Source organism: Petaurus breviceps, unplaced genomic scaffold (genome assembly GCF_028583685.1).
Source record: "Petaurus breviceps papuanus isolate PSGF00001 unplaced genomic scaffold, PetGlider_PUasm1.0 175, whole genome shotgun sequence".
NCBI lineage: Eukaryota > Metazoa > Chordata > Mammalia > Diprotodontia > Petauridae > Petaurus > Petaurus breviceps.
Genome location: NW_027185764.1, coordinates 33998175 through 34019329, shown reverse-complemented (window position 1 = coordinate 34019329; position 21155 = coordinate 33998175). Strand labels below are relative to the sequence as shown.

The window sequence follows — 21155 nt, the reverse complement described above, 5'->3', positions numbered from 1 at the left end:
ATACATATATGCCAAATGGAAATGTACTGTATGAAAATATAAGAAGAAAGGACCATTATATGTTATTACATTTTTGACATAATATATTTTTGGGATGTTTCATATAGGAAATAATTCATCTGATTTGAATGTGGTAACAGATGGCTGAACAGAATTTTCATTTAGATTATTTCAACAATTCTTAAATGAAACATCATATGTACTAATCACCTATCAAGAGATTTTTAATCTATTTAAATTAACTCTTTGCTGAAACATCAAATTAAATATATCTTTTGTATAAAATGAAAACAAATTGTTTCAGAATTATATGTACAACTAATTCAGCATTTAACTCTAGAAAAGGTTTATAAACACCAACATGTATAACATTGTGCTAAACACCAGGAATACAAGATATGTCAGTCTCTATCAGCAAGTAATTCATCACCTAACCTCCTCTAGGCCTATTAGATGACCTAAAAGCAAGATATAACTTTCTTTTAGGGTGGTTGTTTTTATTTTGTTTTCATTGGCATATTGATTAATAACCTTGACAAGAAGGATGAGAGTCATCAGAGAAATAGATACTCAAACAGTCTATCCACTGAACAAGTTGCTTTTTTCATGGCTTGGATGCAAACTGATGACTGATTCCTATATTTTCAAACTAACACCTTCTGAAGCTAATACTTTTCTTAATATAACTGCTCCATCTGCTCAGAGCATACCATGAAACCCTTATATCCTACCTCTCTCCCAGGGAGTTATGTTTAAGGTAAATATGTTTAGATTCTAAAATACATATTGTTAATATCACTGTGGTCATTTTCATTCTCCTCCATTCAGTCAACATCCTCTTCCCACCCAGCAAGGCTCCATCCATTCTTCATTCTCTTCCATGCTGCTCACATATACTCCAATGGTTTCAATATCATCTCTTTAAAAGAAACTATTTTACTCTACATGTCTGATTCTGAGCCCTATAATGCCCCCAACTGCTGGCAGGCCAATTCCAAACGGCATTCCACAAGCACCTAAGTCTGAAAGGTGTAACATCTCCCTTAAACCTGCTGGGTTATTCCCCTCCTTATTTTGGTTGATGGCATTATCATCCTAATGTTCACAGAGGCTTGAAACCTTCATGTCATTTCTCCTCTTCCCTTCCTCCTCCACATATTAATTACCATATTCTATCAATTCTACTGCCACATTTCTTCTCATATATGTCCCCTCCTCTTCAAGTCACACTGCCATCATACTAGTTCAGACACCCTTAACTTTCTTCCCGTCATTGCCTCTAACTTGCTGTCCAGTCTTCAGAATCTCCCTTTTCTAATCCATCCTTTGCTTAGTAGTCAGAATAATCTTCCTAATGTACAAGTTAGACCATATCACTACTCTGTCTCAAAAACTTTCAACCAGTCCTTATTCTTAAGGGGAAACAAACAAACAACTCTTGAGCATGGCATTCTCAATATTCCATAAGCTGGCCACAAACCAAGTGTTTTTATGACAACAGATCTTATCGACAGCATGCATGCTTCTCTGTCTTAGTCATATAAAACAATTTCATTTCATAATACAACTTTGACATGCTTTATACTTTAACCAGCTAGGCTGTTAGTGCCTCAGTGTTATCCTACTCATACCTGGTTACCCTAATACATTCATACAAGCCACCAGCCCAATGTCTGTATTATACCCTATCCTCAATGCCACGTGCTAAAATCCTGCTTTTGCTTTAAGGCCTGGTGCAGCTGCCCCCTCCTCCAGGAGGCCTTCTACAATCTCACTAACTGAAGGCGATCCTTCTTTATTTGAGGGACTTTTTCTTCTGTCTGGATATCTCCTTTGTTTCTATTATACTATGCCTTATATTATATTACTTATGGACAAGTGCTATTATACTGTTATACTGCATATTCTTGTTATACTGTATATTCCTTGACAGGTCTGGAACACAGGTCTGTGTTACTGTTTTTTAAAATTTATTTCTGTATCCTACTGTACATCATAGTGCTTTGCATACAGACATCATTTAAGAAATATTTGTTGCATGAAACTGAATGGTTGTAGGGGTTATATCACTTCAAAGGGAATTTACTAACTTAAAAAGACTGATTCTTGGGGCAGCTAGGTGGCACAGTGAATAGAGCACCAGCCCTGGAGTCAGGAAGACCTGAGTTCAAATTAGACCTAAGACATTTGACACTTAAGTAGCTGTGTGACCTTGGGCAAGTCACTTAACCCCAATTGCCTTGCCTTCCTCCCTCCAAAAATAAATAAAATTTTAAAAACTTTTTTTGAAAAGACTGATTCTATAACTATTAGGTGGGCCCAGATAGCTATGAATCCACTGAAACCTTAAGGTTTCATAAAACCTTAAAGGATTTTTATAGGTCATAATACAAAGATAACAGACCCAACTCTAATGATATTCGTACTTACAGTGACTTCATAGTAACTTATTATTACTATGTAATAACAAATACTACTATGTAGTAAAATAAATTTATTAACAGACCCATATTGGGACAGGCATGGCTAGAACCTTAAAAATAGCTAAATAGTTTTGAAATGATGACAGAAAATTGAATAGTCATAAATATATTCACATATATATCTGTATAAATATAAATGAAATTCAATACTGAAAAATCAAGATTACAGATGTGGCCAGGAAAGACAAAACAAGAGGATTAAGGAACATTTCAGTAAGTGCATTATACAAAATACTCATATCATAGTGGATACTGAGCTGATTACTACCCAATAATACATCATTTATTCTAAGTAAAAGACATCAGATGTTGAAATATAAAAAAAATAAGATATATAGTGATATTATTCTCCTGTTATAACCTTGCCTAGCCAAATTTTATATATTCATTTAAGGACTTAACAGCAAAAGGTAATGAAAAATTTGGGGTGAGTTCAGATAATACATTTTTTAAAAGTAAAATAAACTGAAAAAGGTGATACAAGTGATTTAATAAGTACTTAAGCATATGAAAGGTTCTTACACAAAAGATAACCAGGTGATTACCACTCTGAGAACAACAGATGAAGAAATGGCCGTAAGTTAAAGCATGAAATATTCAGACTGACAAGAGAGAAGGAAGAATCTGTCGGATAGAGACAGATGTTAAATACTGAAATGAGTTACTAAGGAAGGTTGAAGACATCTCTTGAGGTCTTTAAAAATAGAATTGATTCTGTCTCTACATAATATAATTCTGTTTAAAGGCACAAAGATGAACCAGATGAGCTTTTAAGGTTCGTTTTCCATTTCTAATAATTTCATGACTGTCAACCTCATTGAATTTGTAAAAAACTGTCACAACTAATGCATTATAACTAAATGTCCTAGGGAATTTTGTTATGTTCTCTGTATCCAAGGAAAGTCCTTCAGAAAAGGAAAAAATAATGAATGTTGGTGCCTTAAGTATAATGAAAAACCACGGGAGTAAAAATTAATAATAATTTAAAAGGCAATATAAATATCATTGAAGTAATTTTTTTTTCAAATTTTTCCTTTTTTAGAGAGTACATGTGTCTCACCTATCAGGAACTCAATTAATTGGTACCTTTTCCCATTTGAAATGTGGCTGTGAATTGGGTCAGGAGCAAAAAAGTCTCTATATTCATAACCACAACAAATACCACATAGTTCCTGCATTATTACTCATGCAACCTATTCACATAGAGTCTCTGAAGCCTTCGCACACAATGCTTATTTACATGTAATGTTACAAATAAGTAAAACAAGCTTGGGTATCTAGTTTTCAAGGCCATAACAAATTAGAGACAATAAATTTAAGGAGGAATGGGACATGGCAAATGAATAGTGCCATAAACAGTCACAATAATCACATCATTAAATGACAATCTGACAGCATAAAAAAGGAAGAGAAATTATTAAAAAAATAAGCAATTATTCAAAAAGCATAGCAGTTTGCAATAATTTACTGTAACTGCAAATCCTTATCTCAATATTTCTTGAGAACATTGTATTCAACAGTAGATATTTATTTAAAAAATTATCATTCAAAAAAGGTTGAATCTTTATCAATATAAAGTAATCATAGGGAAAAATGTATTATATAAGATATGATAAGATATATAAGATATAAGATGTATTAATATTTGCATATGTAAATGTATAATTATGATTAGTCAAAAAAAGCTATTCATAAAGGGCTTTACAATGCTGAGATTTCTACTCATAACTTGAAGTTGATTTGTCTGTATGTATAAAGCAAAAATACCTTATTAAAGCATTTGCTTACTTTCAAAACTAGAATTTTCATAAAGTACAGTAATTTATAATCATGTGACATGACAGTGTGTTTCTGATGGGAAAAGTATAGGATAATTTGTCCTTTTGCAATGTGAATATCAAATGTGCATTTACCATAAACAATGAATTCTGAAATTAATAGTAGCTGAACAAAGTTGATAATATTATTACAATGCCAAATGGCTGCTGCATTGGGGCTGTACGGCAACCTTAAGGAAGTTATTGTTGTTTCTGATGCCTAAAGACAGTACTTTTTCTTATGTGAAATATCTTACGTGAATGGTAATCCTAGCATCAGGGAAATGTTATTTTGTTATATCATAAGTTAACTTTTATCTTTACAATTCTGAAAAAAGGAGCAATGACTAACTGCAGAGTTAGATTTCTATTTCGGGAAACAAGCGACTTAGGATCTACAAATATAAATTTAAAATGAAATCAAAAGAGATTACAATGAATATTTCTTATTCTTGGTAATCCTCCTTAAAGTTACTACTCCAATCATGAAGTGGAGATAACTCTAGACTTTCAAAAGCTATGTCACTGGAGTGGGAGCTCTGACAGATCTAACCAAGGAGGCAGAATTTGGGGGGGAAAGAACATTTGGTCAACAGAGCTAGGTTCAAATTTCACCTCCAAAAGACACAAGTCACTTAACCAGCTGTCTTTATGTAAAATGGGGATAATAATACCTGAAGTATCCACCTCAAAGGACTGCTCTGAGGACCAAATGAGATTGGTATAAAGTGAAAAGTCCACCTCAGAGTGCTGTATGAGACACGATCATTATTGTTGATACTGTTATTCTAGTTGTTATTATCACAACCACTTTCCATCTGAAGCTCTGCTTGGTTTCAACCCCAGGAATAAGATGACCCTTCCAGTAAAAACTGATCACTTCAATTCCCATCACCTAGTTACTTACTCAGGATTCCCACTTCTCTCACTTCTCCCCTCAGAATGGCCTCCTCCCAAAACTTTCTTTTATGGAAGGTAGGATTTGGACTTTCTTGATCACTCCACTTTCCATCTGCAGCTCTGCTTGGTTTTAGCTGTAAAGAGATACTATTTGGTGTCCCCCTCCTCCTTACCTACCCTCCCAATTTCCCAGTTTCCTTTTGTGAAAGGCCTTCCCCTTTTAGAAGAGAAATTCCTTGAAGGCAGGGACTGCTTTTCTTTCTCTTATTTATATCCCTAGTGCTCAGCACAGTACCCAGAACATAGTAGGTGCTTAATAAATATTTATTGAATTACCACCAGAGACACATGCTGTCTGTCTGCTCTCTGAACCAAACTTAGGTAAACATGGAAAGGAGGGTCACTAGTACAGTTAGTAATGAGTTGGACTATTTGTCAATGCAACCTGTAAGATAAAACGAAGCACCAAATGGTCCCTAATCCTGTGTACAATAACAGTAGCAGAGCTGTAGGAAAGGGAGCAAAAAGGTGTTAAGAATCACAATTTTTAGATATGAACATTCATTTAACTCTTGTTACTCTAAATATAAGATCTCTCTCCAGTGACTAACCATTGAGTTTATATGACAATGAAAAAAAAAGTCATCATTATTTACATTCTTGACAGAAGTAAAACAAACAAAAAGATAAAAGAAAATTGTAATTCTATTTGGAAAGTAAAATAAAGGAGTTGTGAGAGACAGTTTTAATTGTGTTTTCAAAGTCAATAAGAATCATTTCAAGTGACACTTGTTTATCTCTCACTGTAGTGCTCAGGAGGAGCCAGGGATAAAAAGGAAACCACAAAGACAGTTGCAGCTTATGTACCAACATCTCATGGACAGGGTGGAAAGGCAGACAAATTCCGGGAAGGTCTTGTCAAAATTCTTCAAAGTCAAACACACTTTAATTCTTGTGCTTGACAGAAAACAAAACCTGACTCCATCTGAGAGATGTCCTTGCTTTCTCCACACTGCTGGTCAGTCTTTTTCCACTATCTCCTCCTTCACCTCCTATTTCCTCTAGCAGACTAACCCATCATTCCCATTCTATCTACTGGTTTCTTTCCTGTTTCCCATAAATACAATCATGTCTCCTTTGGCCTTAAAAAAAAAAATCACTTGATCTAATAAACATCACAAGCTATCATCCTATATCTCTACTCACCTTCATCACTAAACTCTGTGAAAGAGCCAACTACACTTGGTTCCAGGGACAGCAAGGTGGTGCAGTGCATACAGCACTGGGTCTAGAGTCTAGGAAGACCTGAGTTCAAATCTGACTACAGACACTTATGAGTTGTGTGACCCTGGGCAAATCACTTAAGCCTGTCTGGCTCAGTTTCTTCATCTTTAAAATGAGCTGGAGAAGGAAACAGCAAACCACTCCAGTATCTTTGCCAAGAAAACCCAAAATGAAGTTATGAAGAGACAGACACAACTGAAATGATTCAACAACAATGACAATAACATGCAGGACCTTCACTTCCTCTCCTGCCATTTGCTTTTACCTGGTCTACAATATATCTTCCAAACGTATCATTCAAAAACTAAAAACTATAACTCCTCTTGCCAAAATTACTAATGAATTCTTAATTACCAGACTTGGATGATTTTTTCTCAGTCCTCATCCCTCTTGACTTCATTGCAACCTTTGACAATGCTGATTACCTTTTTCTCCTCGATAATGTCTTCTCTCAATTTTGTGACACTGCTCATTTCTGGTTCTCCTTTTACTTGTATGACTGTTCCTTCTCAGTTTCCACTGCTGGATCTTTATCCAGGTCATGTCCACTAACTGGATTTCCTCTAAGCATCTCTCTTGGTCCCTCTTCTCTTCTTCTACATTCTCTTGCTATGCAGATGATTCCTAGATCTATATATCCAATCCAAATCTCTCTCCTGGGCTCTAGACCCTCATTACCAACTGCTTTTTGGACATGAGAAACTGAATGGCCTGTAGAGATCTCAAACTCAAAAAGTCCCAAACAGAAAGAACTCACTATCATTTCCTCCAAGCCCCACTCTCTTCCTAACTTCCCTATCATCATGAAGGGCAGGCCCAACCACCGTCCCAGTCATCCAGATTGTGGACTGGGATGTCTTCCTTGAGTCAGCCCTTATATTTACCTCACATAATCAATTTGTTTCCAAGTCTTGTCATTTTGACCTTCACTACGTTGTTCCTATGGTCCCCTACCTCTTCATTCACACAGCTGCCCCCCTGATACAGGCCCTCATCTCCTTCATGCCCAGAATATTGCAGTAGTCACCAATGGATCTCTGTGCAACCAGTCTCTCCCCACTTCAATCCATCCTTCACTGAGATGCCAAAGTGATTTTCTTAAAGCACAGGTCTGTCATGTCACTCCCATCCCCACCTCCACTCCCACTCAGTAAACTCCATTTGTTCCCTATTGTCTCCAGGATCAAATCCAGAATTTCAAAAACCTCCATTTGACTTTCCAAACCCTTCACGACCTTTCCTCTTCCTACTTTTCTAACCTTCTTACCCTACATTCCCCTCTTTGTACTTTACAATCTAGCTCCAATGGGCTGCTTGCTGCTTCTGGCACACAATACCTGTTCACTCTTCCCATGAGAATGTGAACTCTTTGACAGAAGAGACTATTTGTATTAGAACACCCCAGCATTTAGAAAAATACCTGGCATACCATAAGAATTTAATAAATGCTGACTTACTGACTGACATTAAAAAGTCTTGTCCATGCACACCCAGCTAGTAAGTATCCAAAGTAGGATTCATCATGACTCCATGTTCAGCACTCTATCCAAGATGCCATAATAGGAGAAGCATTTTGAGAAATCTTCTGCCTATCGTAAGCCAAAATCTGTCTATTTCTGGATAGTTCAAAAAATAGCAAATCCAACAAACTCCTTTGTTCTCATCTGTGTGTCAGAGACTCAGAACATGCATCAGCTGTCTCATATTCCTACTCCTGCTTTCCATTCAAGCAAGTGGTATTGAATATTGATGAGAAAGTCTTCATCCAGCCTCTGGCAGTCATTTTAGACTAATTTGTTCAAGTACCAAATACCCAGTCTGCATTTTTGTAGATAATTTGTGAATATTTCCTTTCATCCTAAGGGCATTCTGAATTTTGCATACACTGTTTATAATGAATATAGCTCATCACCTTTAATTTTATCTGTTTACTATAACACAAAAGTATACACCCAGGTAGAGTTTCAAATCAAAAGATGCCCTTTAGTCCTAGATGCTTAATATTTATTGTTTTTTATTAAGTTAGAAAAAAATGTAAATTAATAAGATATACAATGTTTTCAAATTCTGGATTATATAGGATGCAATTATTTGTACAGAATGAAATTAAATTAATTTGGTTTATTAAAAAATCTCTTATGACACTGGGGATAAAAATAATTTGAGAAACAATTTTGTACATATAATTAAAACCTTTAGTGATATGACATGAATGTACGTAATTTTAAAAATCTGTTTAAATTTGAACAGAAATAACTTCCTTCACCTAAGTATACAGATCTATTGACAGTCTCAACTAGATGTTAAAATCCTTCACTGCTCTCAAAGCAGTAGAATCCCTACTACTATAAGCCAACGGTCTTATACAGAATTAAATGCAATTTAAGATTATAAGTCTGAGTATAAGATCAAAGTTGTAAATAGATATATATTCACTATTATTTTATATTGACATAATATTATGATTCAGAAATGAAGAGACTGCAGATATTATAATTCACCTATACATATATATATATATGTAGCATATACAAAACCTAGGTAATCCTGACTCCCTATTAGTCTAGCTATCTATATATAATGTATTCGTATATAGTCTAGCTATCTACATTTAATGTATATACAATCATAGGATCTTAGATTTTGAACTAAAGGAGACTTTAAATGCCTTTAACATAAATTCCTGATTTTATAGGTAAGGAAATTGAGACTCAAAATGTCATACAACTGTAGGTGTCAGATCTGTGATGTGAACGTCCTTTCTAACACTCTTTCTCATCTAGGACGTGCTACGTGCAATATTCAGGCCTTGAAGTTAGGACTAATGGAATTACAGAGCTACTACTGTAGCCCCGGAAAAACTGCACAAACTCTCAGGGGCCCAGGCCTCTGAGACCTCACAATGCAGAACAGTAGTCTGACTTATACTGATTGAAAGTGTTTCCTCACCCAGAGCTTCAAGAGGAGAGTCAAGGAGGAAAAGGATGAGGAGAATGAATATCTGTATATGTGATACATATGTAAAGGGGGAAGGTCCATTCTCCCTCAATTAATGTAATTACAGAATGCCCAGAAAACTTCAGTTAATAGACAAAATGCAGTTTTAAATGTATGAACAAGATGATTTACAATCTGTGGTCTATTTATGAAGTTTAAGCCACTTTGATTGGGCCAAGAAAGGAACAGCTGACTGGCTAAACAAACAAACTAACCATAATCTCTTAGGGACTTTAAATAGCAGAGAAATGTCAGCTGTTCATCAGTCAGTCAGTGTGTCACTCAAGTGATGAACCAGACAAGTAGTGAATAGGTATAGCATGGGGGACTCCCAAGGTCAAGAGCTGAGGACTCAAGTCCTAGAGCTGGAGCCAAGATGCTGAAAGGGAACTGCTCTTGTGGTAGAAGGGGAGGTTCCTCCCCTTCCCTCCAACTCCCACCCCCAATCCTATATCTTTGATTATATAACTGGAGAGACTAGAGTCTAGTCTACACGTATACACTGTAAAGCACAAGAAGGGGAATGTAGAGTAAGAAGATTAGAAAGATAGAAAGAGGGGGTGGCTGGGTGGTGCAGTGAATAGAGCACTGGCCCTGGAGTCAGGAGGGCCTGAGTTCAAATCCAGCCTCAAACACTCACACACACAAAACTAGTCGTGTGACCTTGGGCAAGTCACTTAACCCCAACTGCCCTCCAAAAAGGAAAAAAAAAGGAAAGTTAGAAAGAGGAAAGGTGGTAAAGGGTTTGGAAAGCCAAAAAGAGGTTTTTGTGGTTGATCCTGGAGACAACAGAGAACAAGGGGAGTTTACTGAATGGGGGTGGGAGTGACATAGTCAGACCTATGTTTAAGAAAATCACTTTGATGTCTGAGCAGAGGATAGATGTCATAGATAGAGTGGGGAGAGACTGGTGGCCAGGAGATCCACCAGAGTCTAGTCACTAGACCCTTAGCAAGGAACAGGGAGATTGAACTTCTAAGACACAATGAATAAATCCAGGAGCAGGTTAACATACTGAGAGTACTGTGGAGAGAGAATGAGCTGAGAGGAGCACTATTCCTTGTACCAGAGAAGAATGATAGCTTTGAATTCAAGAAAGGATTTCCAAGCCATAAAACATTAGGAAGCAGAAGGGAAAGGAACAAACATGTGTTCTGTGTCAGGAACTATACTGAACACTTTTAACATTTATTAGGTCCACACAACAATACTGTGAGATCTTCATATAATCCCCAATTTACAGTTGAGGGGGTGAGGTAGAGATTAAGTGACTTGCCCAGGATCACCTACTTAGTAAGCATCTGAGGCTGTATTCGCACTCAGGCTGAAGCTGTACCTTTGCCACACATTCTGTGCATGATGTCTCACTACCACTGGAGTCAAAGTTTGAGCCCACTCTTCTTCCTGAGAGTGGGGGAGCCTACTCTTCCTGGGGCCAAGAATGCATCTATGGGAGACTGGGCTCCAGGATGTTGAGGGAAATGATTTGTACCCACTATTCTTATTATATCACCTCAGAAAGTACCTTTGAGAAAAGTTAATTGAGGCTGCTGGCAGATTGTTGAGGGGAAGCAAAACAGTAAGGAATTATGAACAACACTAAAAACCCAGGCCCTTAGGGTTCTCCTAAAAACCCTGAGAATATTTAACAATCAACCTTCTGGGGACCCCAAACATCAAGTGTGATAGAAGGTTGGAGTGTGTATGTATGTGTATAAAACACTCAGATACATTTATGGTCCTTTCAAACATTTAATCTATATACATTAACTCGGGGCATTCATTAAACGAAGGTTATTTTACACATGAGAAACTTCAGGAGGGAGAAATTAAGTGAGTTTCCTTCTGTCATTCCAAAAATCATGGCAAAAACAAAAACAAAATAAAAATTTCCAAATTCTTTATCCAATAGCCTAATTAGCTTTGTTGTTTAAAAAAAAAATCCCAAGGGCATGACATTTCAATCAGATAAAGAGTATTTAGTAAAAGCCAAAATATTTACTCTAAATCCCAAACACTACCCACACCAAGGATCCAAAAAAACTAATCATGTATATTTATGTTTCTGGCATGGTAACATCATTTATTAATCCCCAAATATCCCAAAATATAATCTACATATTATATTTCTTGTTAGGAATCGTGATGAATATTATTGCTCTTCCTTCTCCTTTCTGCCTAATTATTCCTTGTTGGCTGGATGTGCATCAGTATTATAAAACACTAATAAGCTGAAGCAATTAATGTCTGTCTAATGGACTAACTTTTTCCCAACTCAAAATATATTACAGGATGGTAAAATGGTTAGTATAAATTTTCTACTAGAAATCTCTCTAAAGTTCAAGGGCGTAAGGACCAGGAGCTAGAAAAATATAGGAACAGAATTCTAAGACAAGAAATAGAGAAAGGATGAAAAAAAAAGGTGTTTTAAGATGATAGTCTTAATAACAAAATAAAAGAACTATCCCTGCAAAGATGTTCATATTAGTATTAAATGTAATTATTAAAAAATGGAAGTAATCTAAATGTCCAACAGGGGAATTGTTAAAAGAATTGTGGTACATTAATGTAATATAACACTATAGTGCAATTAAGATCAGTAAGTGAAAATGCCTTTAAAACAATTTGGTGAGAGCTTTGTAAAATAACTAAAAAAAAAAAAAGCAGAAAGAGAGAAAACACAATATCTATGATCACATGAGAAAAAGTGAATGAAAACAAATGAACAAAATTTGTCCCCAAGTAAGAGATGAAAAGAAAGCATTCTCTTCTTTCCATAGATGAGGGGCTAAGGTTAAAATGTTGGGTCGTATAGCTGAGCTGTTCCTTTTTTGTCTTTGTTATTATTTGATAAAAGGGATGGCTCTGAAAGTACAGGAATATATTAGACTATATGCAGTAATATAAGTGATATAAAAACAAAAGATAATCACAACTATCTTAATGTAATACATTAACAGTGATCTCTTAATTGTGTATCTAATGGCCTTTTCTCAAACCTCAGCCTTCTTGACCTCTCTGTAGCTTCCATGTGACACCCAGTTGTTATATGTGACCCCTTTTATGGGGGTCATAGTAGACTTTCTTTCTTCTTCTTCTCTATAATCTGTGATTTGATCTCAGCTCCTATGGATTCAACAATTATTTCCATTCAGATGATTTTCAGATCTATTTTTCTAGTCTCTAGTCTCTCTCCTGAATTCCTGTAGTACACCATTAATATAGACACCCTTGTATTACTCCTATCCTATTCCCTCACCCTCTTATTTCTTTATACATTTAGACGACTTTTATTCCTTTCTAAATGTATATACTGTTCTCTCTTTAACTCAGATCTGATGTAAGGTTCTCTCTAAAAATCCCTCTCTCATCCTTTCCTAAACCCTCCCTATCCCCTTAGCCTTTTCTTTCTTTCTGAATTTAGAAGACTTGTATACCCTTCTAGATATAAACATACTGTTCCCTCTTTAATCCATCCCAATGAGAGTAGGGTTCCAAAACGTCCCCTCCCCTATCTAATTCTTCTGTGTCAATTCTTTTTCTCACCTCATTTGTATAAAATAATTAATCTTTTTGCCTCTTCCTAAACAGTTTTACTTTTTTGAATCACATACTCAGGTCTATCCCACTCTTTCTTTCAAAAGACCCAATTAGTAAAACATACACAGTCTATCCTTATTGAGTCCCTTGTAATTAGTCTTTGATGTTTTACCTTATATTTCTCTTGGATCTTATATGTCAAATTTTCTATTAAGTTCAAGTTTTTTGCAACAAAATCTTGAAAGCCTGGCAATTCATTGAATATCCATTTTTAAAAAAAAAATCAGGATTATACTTATCTTTGCTGGGTATGATATTTTCGGCCACAGCCTCAGTTCTTTTGTTCTTCAACATATAATGTTCCAAGACCTCTGGTCTTTTAGTGTTGCCATTGTAAGGTCCAGTGTAATTCTAATTGTGGCTCCACCATAATTGAATTGTTTTTTTCTTGTTGCTAGTAATATTTTCTCCTTGAACTGGAGGTTTTGGAATTTGACCATGATATTGCTATAGATTTTCCTTGTAGAATCTCTTTTAGGTGGTGATCAGTGGATTTTTTTTCTATTTCTATTTTCCCCTCTTGTTCCAATGCTTCAGAACAATTTTCTTTAATTATTTCTTGTATTATTGTATCAAGATTGTTTTTAGATGATAGCTTTCAGTTAGTACAATTATTTTTATGTTTCCTCTTCTTGATATGTTCTCCACACACATTGTTTTTCTTATGAGATATTTCACATTCTCTTCTATTTTTTCATTCTATATATTTTATTTTATTTTTTCTTGGTCTTTCATAACTTTACTGGTGTCCCCTTGCCCAATTCTAATTTCAAGGAGTCATTTTCTTCCTTAAGATTCTGGATCTCCTTTGGTTGACTGTCTTTTCATAATCTTGTTTTTCTTGGATTGTTCTTATTTTTTGTTTTACCTCAAACTCTCTCATTTGATTTTTTTAAGTCTTTTTTCAGTTCTTCTTATGAATTATTTTAGAGCTGGTGACTATTTGACATTACTCTTTGGGGTAGGAGGGGTTTCTGTTTTACTTATTTATTTATTTATTTATTTATTTATTGTTTTTGCTTCAGTATGTTCCACTGAAGACAAACCCCAGTTTTCTCTATTCCCATAATAACTTTCTATAGCTGTGTTCTTTCTCCTTTGCTTGCTCATTAAAAAAAAAAATTGTAGCAGCTTATTACTGTAATCACCTTTAGTCTTGTGGTTAGGGGGATCGTGCCTCTGGCATCAGATCCTCCTTCAGTTCTCTCCTCTGGCCTGGAACTGAAACAACCAAGAACTCCACCCTCTGTTATGTGCTCACAGCCAGTGGCATCTGTGCCCCACTGCTTCTGCACTCACAGAGTGTATGCTGATTTCTTCTTGCCCAAGGCATCTTGGCGGTACAGCAGGGCCTGGCATCCCCATAGTAATTTTTCTTGAGCATAATGTGAAAATATCATGCTTTCCCCCACCCCAATCAATAAATTCCTGTGGCTTCTTATTACCTCAAAGATCAAATATTCTATTTAGTATATAAAGCCTTTCATGATGTGATCCCTTCCTACCTTTGCAACTGGTCCTGTTACACTGGCCTACTTGCTATTCTGCATTCCCACTCCTGGGATGCTCCTGCTCTTACGCTTTACTTTACAGAATACCTCACTTCTTTTAAGGCTCAGGCCAGTGACACCTTCTCCAAGAGGCTTCTCCTGCTTCCCCCAACCTTCCTCTCTAAAGCTTCCTGTCACATGCTTATACTCATCTTAGATTTACATTTTTATACATACATATATGTTGTTTCTCCCATTAAAATATAAATTCCTTGAGGGCAAATTTCCTTTTTTTTGCTTTTCATTTTATATCCTCAGCACTTCAGCACATTTGTGTAGCTCTTAGTAAAGTATTTAATACATGTTCTTGATTGATACATTTTTGTGGGATTTCTATTAAAGATGGTTCGATTTTTTGCTGCCTGCTGGCCTTTTTGGGGGGGAGGGAGGAGAAAAGAGAGAGATCTATAGGGAGGTAAGGAGAGAGAAGAGAAGGCAATCCTGATGAGAATTTAGAGGGAAGGACTGAAAAAAATACTAGCAATACATTGTTCATTTATATTAATTACTCTAAATGGAAATAGTTATAAGCAAGTTCAATTGGTTATATTGATGTTTAATGGGAATTTTTTTTTTTTGGTGCTTAATAAATGTTTATTGGTTGATTGTCTGATAGTGGCCAAGACTGTCATAATAAGGTCACACACAATTTTTTGCTGCCTGCTGCCCTCTTTGGGGGAAAGAAAAGAGAAAAGTATCTAAAAGGAGGGGAAAGAGGAAGAGGAAGGAGAGGAGAGGAAAGGAATAGACAAAGCCAATGAGAATTTAGAGAGATTGAAAAAATATTACACATTGCTCATTTAAATTAATTATTTTAAATGTAAATAGTTACAAGCAAGTTAAATTGTTTATATTGATGTTTAATGAGAAATTTCTTTTTTTTTTAAGGTGCTTAATGGTCAATTGATTGATAGTGCCCAAGATTGTCATGATAAGGTCCCACACAATCGAAACTGAGAAAATGGCAAACCCTGTTATTTCAGATATGCCTGTTTCTTTGATATACTTCTCTCCCAATGGGAAATTTTTAATGATTTAAAAATAAGTGAGAACAACTGGTAATAAAAATTTTGTGGACTGGGAAAATTTTGCTACAGATCTGTTTCACTGTTCCAATTGGAAAACACCTATATAAAACTCAATATTAGATAAAGAATGATTTTGGTACCTGTAACTGAGGAAAACACTAATTATAAGTCAAAGATTAACTTAAAAAAATACATATGAATCCACAAGCATATGAAGTTTCTAAAGTTCTTCCAAAAGTGCAGTGTGTCCTAGATGCACACATTGGACCCACCGCTTTTGGATATCATTCCAGTCCTGCTGAAGCCTCTCATTCTCTCTCTGCAGGTGTTTGTTCTTGGCGAGCTGGTCAGTCACACAATTTAGGCAATAGCTCATCAGTTCTCGGATGACTTCAGCTGGGCTTGAGACCCTCTGCAGTTTCACTGATCCAAGTATAAACTAGGACAAAAGGAAAGGCTGAGTTAATTTCTAGTGACTAAAAAAGATTAAGTAACATGGTTTCAAACCCAAGGGTTTTTTGTGTTTTATTTTGGTTTTGGTTTGTTTTTTAACAGGCAAAAAAAAAAATGTAAAACATAAATACCATTTCACTTGAACATTTCAGATGTTAGGGAGAAATAAAAGTATTTTACCAATTTCATTTTTCCTATTTATGCTTATAATAGTCATAAAAATACAACCTAACAGCAATGGTTTCTTAAAACCTTCAAAGGACCCACCAAAAAAGCAGCATACTATCTATACCACAAAAGGGCAGTTACTACTGTTCAGTTGGGTTCAACTCTTCATGACCCCATTTGGGATTTTCTTGGCAAAGATATTCATTTGCCATTTCCTTCTCCAGCACATTTTATAGATGAGTAAGTGACACGGAAAGGGTTAAGTGACTTGACCAGGGTCACAAAGCTATTAAGTGTCTGAGGCCAAATTTGAACAGAGGAAGATGAGTCTTCCTGACTTCAGGTCTGGCACTCCATCCACTGCACCACCTAGCTGCCTAACAAAAGGTCAGCATCATTTGTTTATTTGTTACCAACCTAATTTGCATCCACTTTATTCGGTTAAAAATGTTTATAGCAACACACGTTAATGCTAATCTCGGGTAATGTATATAGGAAGAGCATTATGATGCTTAATATTGCTTAAAGAAAGATTTAAAAAATAATTATAGTTCAGGAAAAGGCAGAGTTGTAGATATCAGTAATACTGTTTAACATTACACACCAAAAAGTCAAAAGGAAAAGCTTTGTACTTAGCTCCTACTTCTAAAATCAATGTCTGAAATCATAAATAAGTACAAGTTAAGGAAGTAGTAATAGGTTTTAGATTTGGTTTGAGGGCTTTTTGAACCTGAACTATAATTTCATCAAGTCAGAGGAATGACAAATATGGAAGCTGCCTACATAGATATGGAACCACTCAGGTTGACTGTGACTTCATGTCCTTAAAGAACTGCCTGGGGCACAAAGGACTGCTCAAGGTCATGGAGTCAATACCAGTCAAAAGCAGGACTTGACAAAAGGTCTTTCTGATTCCAAAGTCTGTCCCCTATCTCCTGTACCAGCAGTGTCAAACTCAAATACAAACAGGGGCCACTAGAGAGTAGATAAAGATCCCTGCTGGTCATGTACTGACTTAGAAAAACAGATTCTAACATCATCTATGTTCTATTGTATTTTTATTTATTTTATTAAATATTTCCCAACTACATTTTAATCTGGTTCAGGCAGCACTCCAGCTGCAATGTGGCTTTCAGTCATGTATTTAACATCTAAAATCTATACTATATTATTCTGCCTCTATATAGTTATCCCTTCCACTTTGCAGGGATTAGGGCATGATGCCCCTGCAAAATGGAAAATCCACATTAAAAGTTTTTGGCCCTCTCTTCATACCAGAGAAGAAGTCTGAATTATTATGGCATTAAAAGGTAAAATATGTTGATGTTATACAATATTATACATATATTTTATGCATTTCTGAGTTTATAAACTTTTTCTGTGTAGTCTGCTAGCCTTTAAGTGTTGTCTGCAGCTTCTGCAAAACTCCCCCCAAATTCCCATTTAATTTCTTATGCCAACCCATGATATACTGAAACTGTGATGGGGAAAGTCATAATGTAGAAGGAATAACTGTATTAATGCATTATATAGAAGCAAATGGTGAATTAGTGAATGAATGAAAGAAAACTCTTTATTAAGCACTTTCATGTGCAAAGCATTGTGCTAAGTTCTAGGAAGACAAATTGAAAAGCAAGCCAGTCCCTGTTCCCAAGCAGCTCACACTCTATTAGGAAGAGGCAACTCCCATAGGAGGTTTCAGGGGCAAGTCAAATGGAAAAGCACTGTGGTCCTTAGGGTGAAAGAGCAAAGGACATAGCAATCTTCCTTAATGTCATTTCCTCTGACAAAACTGTATCTGTTTCTAGTAATGCCAAGGACTTTGGTCTCATGAGCTTCTTTTTCTAGGTCTTCAGTAGCTAAGACTGCTAAGTTTGTAGCACACACAGGTAACCAGGCTGAATCTCCACAAGGGCTGCTCCCTTAGATGATGTCAGGTGGAGACTGGGGACAGGAAGTAGGGTAGATGGAAGGTAGAGTAGGATGTTTGGATCTACCTCCTTGGTGAAAACTGGTGTTAGTGGTGGCAGGAATGGTGGGTACTTTCCCTCCAAGGTCACTACCCTCAAGGTTGATGATTATGGGGGGTGGAGAGGGTGAAAGTTAGAATCAGAGACAGTGATCAAGGCAGCATTGATATTATAAGAGCTCTCAGTTTTCCTGCCCCTTGGTGTCAGTTAGTTAGTGCTATTGGTTGGAGAGAGAATAATTGACTCTTCCCACAAAGCTTGCTCCCCTAGAAAATGGCTATTAGACCCAGGCTGAAAGCAAGGCTGGTAGTCTCAATTGCACTGTTATTCCTGAGGCTCCCAAGCTCAGGATCTGAAGAGAATATTATCCTTGGGTGGTGGTGATGGTGATGGTGGTGGTGATGATGATGGTGGTGGTGGTGATGATGGTGGTGTGGTGGTTTCACTCTCCTGGCTGCCTCCTATTTCTTCCTCAGTGCCCTTTGCTGCTTCAGCAAGACTTATTTGCCCAACCTATTGGGGGCAGTTGTTGGTGAGACCATGAACCTAATGATATGATTAGAAAAGGACCCTAGCACATGTTGGCACACAGTAGGTACTTAATAAATGTTTATTAACTGACTAGAACATTTGGCTTCTTCTTTTACTGAAAAATTATAAAATGTATTTGTGTGTACACACACACACACATATGTATAGACACATACACATGCACACAATATGCACTCTCCTAAGATCAGAGAATTTAGTCAGTCATGAAATCACAAACTTCAGAGATCATCTAGTACAGCCATCTCATGAAATGAATGAATGAATGAATGAATGAGTGAAAAAACATTTAGTAAGCACTTGCCATAGACATTTTACAGTTGAGATAACTGAAGCACAGCAATATTAAATGATTTGCACAAAGTTTTATGCTAAATTTATGCTATGTCTTCTAACTCAGCTTACCTCATCCAAAATAACACAGAGGATTGTAACTACAAACATTTGTTAAATGGATAACAATGGAAGAATATAATACTATCCTGGTTGTTTAAAATGTTTTAAGAAATAAGCTATATCCATGAAGATGAGATACAGCACATTGCAGGTGTGGAGCGAGTACTGGATATGAACTCAAGAGAGCCGGGTTCAGATATGAGCTGTGTCACTTACTGTGTACTCTTGAACAAGTCACTTAATCTCTTTGAGCAACCTTAATAAGTACCTTGTATTTCTGAGAGGCATTCAAGATCGGCAACTGGCTGAATTGAAAAGTAGGAAATTAGGCCAAATTGCCTTTGGGAAACTATGCCATGAGTTCAATCACCCTAAAATGATCACTAAATCAAAAGCCTAGTATTTGCACTCTAAGTATCACCAAGTTACGCTATATGGCTAAGAATCTTAGAATAGCAATCTCAGAAGAATCAACATTTAAGCTGTCCCAAAGGACAACAAAAATTGATCCATGGTGGTTCAAGTGGTAGCACATATTTCTAAAAATAATTTGTTCATAAAAGGTAGGATAAAAAAACATCATTAAGGACCTGTATGACTCAAAAGAGAGGTGTGCCAATAATACATCAAGACAGGACAACAAGCTACAGACAACCTAAGTGACTTACTTAACATCTCCCAAAAACATTAAAATAACCAGAGGAAGTCTACGTGAAAATTAAGTGCCTCCCTTAAAAAGTATTCACAGAAAGATGGATAAGAAATGCACATTGTAGGAAGACAAAGGAGGGCCTGTGATAGATGTCAACGAAGTGACTATCCAGGCCAAGATCATGGTTTGTTGAGGTATTAAAATATTGTTTCACAATTATCTAGTACTATCACAGCTTTCTTGTGAGCTATAATTTGAAAACTTTTTTTTAAGTCTTATATAAGATAACATCAAAGATTTTATTTAAAGCACCAGAAATGTAACTGTATTTATAATTTTTTAAATATTTAAAATTTTTAAAAAATCCAGAGACTACTAAAAGTTAAATGACTCACTTATTTCTTTCCCTTGAATTTAAAAGACACTTAAAAATAAGCCACCCTGACACCCAAATTTACTACCATTTGAATAACTGTTGAGCAGAACAGAACAAAAATGTAGAAGGCGGAATACAGAAATAGGGAGTTTGGTTATCTTTTGTGGGGGGAAGAGGAGGAAGGGTAAATTTGGGGTTCAGTTGCATTTAAAGTTTATTATTTTTTTATTTTAATCAAACTTTTGTGATTATCTTAGGATAACACTGTTTCAGAATTTTTTTTTTTGTTTCTAAAACTTCATGTATTTCAAATTCAATGGGTCATCTACATAGCATAATTTTACATTTTTCTCCAAAGAAGTTTTTATAATAATTCAGCTCCTTGAAAATGCCTTTATACAATGTTTGTAAAAATTATTTGGCAAGATATACTTCCAACAAAGTGCATGATGAGGAATAAATTAGTCAGTTTACCAAAAAATTTAAAGGCTAGCAAAAGGTCCTTACATGCCACCACATTCCCCTGGAATACTATTTTTAAATGATGTCAAGTAGTTCTTAGATCTTTTGACTATTTGGATTTGTAGCTCTGTGGAGTGGGCCTCTTTGGCTGATTTATGTTCATTAACTTGTTTAACATCTTCTGAAAGAAAACCATAGTTAGAGTTCTTACTTAAAATTTCAGAAACCCTGCCAGGAGACTCAAGGATCATTTGTCTGTATTGTGACAACTTTTATTAGGTCTCACTTCCTTCTGTTTAAAGAAAAAACAATAGACCTTTTTTCTTCCTCAGAATCTACTAACTAATCTTCAGACATAGAAATAAGAGTTCAATTAGGAACACACTTATTGTTATTTCTATGGTTTGAAAAATGTTTTCATTTTACTTTTTTTTTTGATCCCTATAGCTCATAAAATCACCCCTGTGCTC

The 21155-nt window shown here is 35.9% G+C and overlaps 1 protein-coding gene across 9 annotated transcripts in view; it reads right to left on the bottom strand.

Annotated features, from left to right (window-relative positions):
* The window catches only part of XRCC4 (X-ray repair cross complementing 4), a 413125-nt gene that overhangs the window by 207781 nt on the left and 184189 nt on the right, over positions 1 to 21155 (bottom strand). For all 9 annotated transcript variants that reach the window (XM_069085051.1, XM_069085049.1, XM_069085054.1 and 6 more), the window contains one exon: positions 15932 to 16098. In XM_069085051.1, the coding sequence (XP_068941152.1) occupies positions 15932 to 16098 (167 nt within the window). The remainder of the gene's footprint in view (positions 1 to 15931; positions 16099 to 21155) is intronic.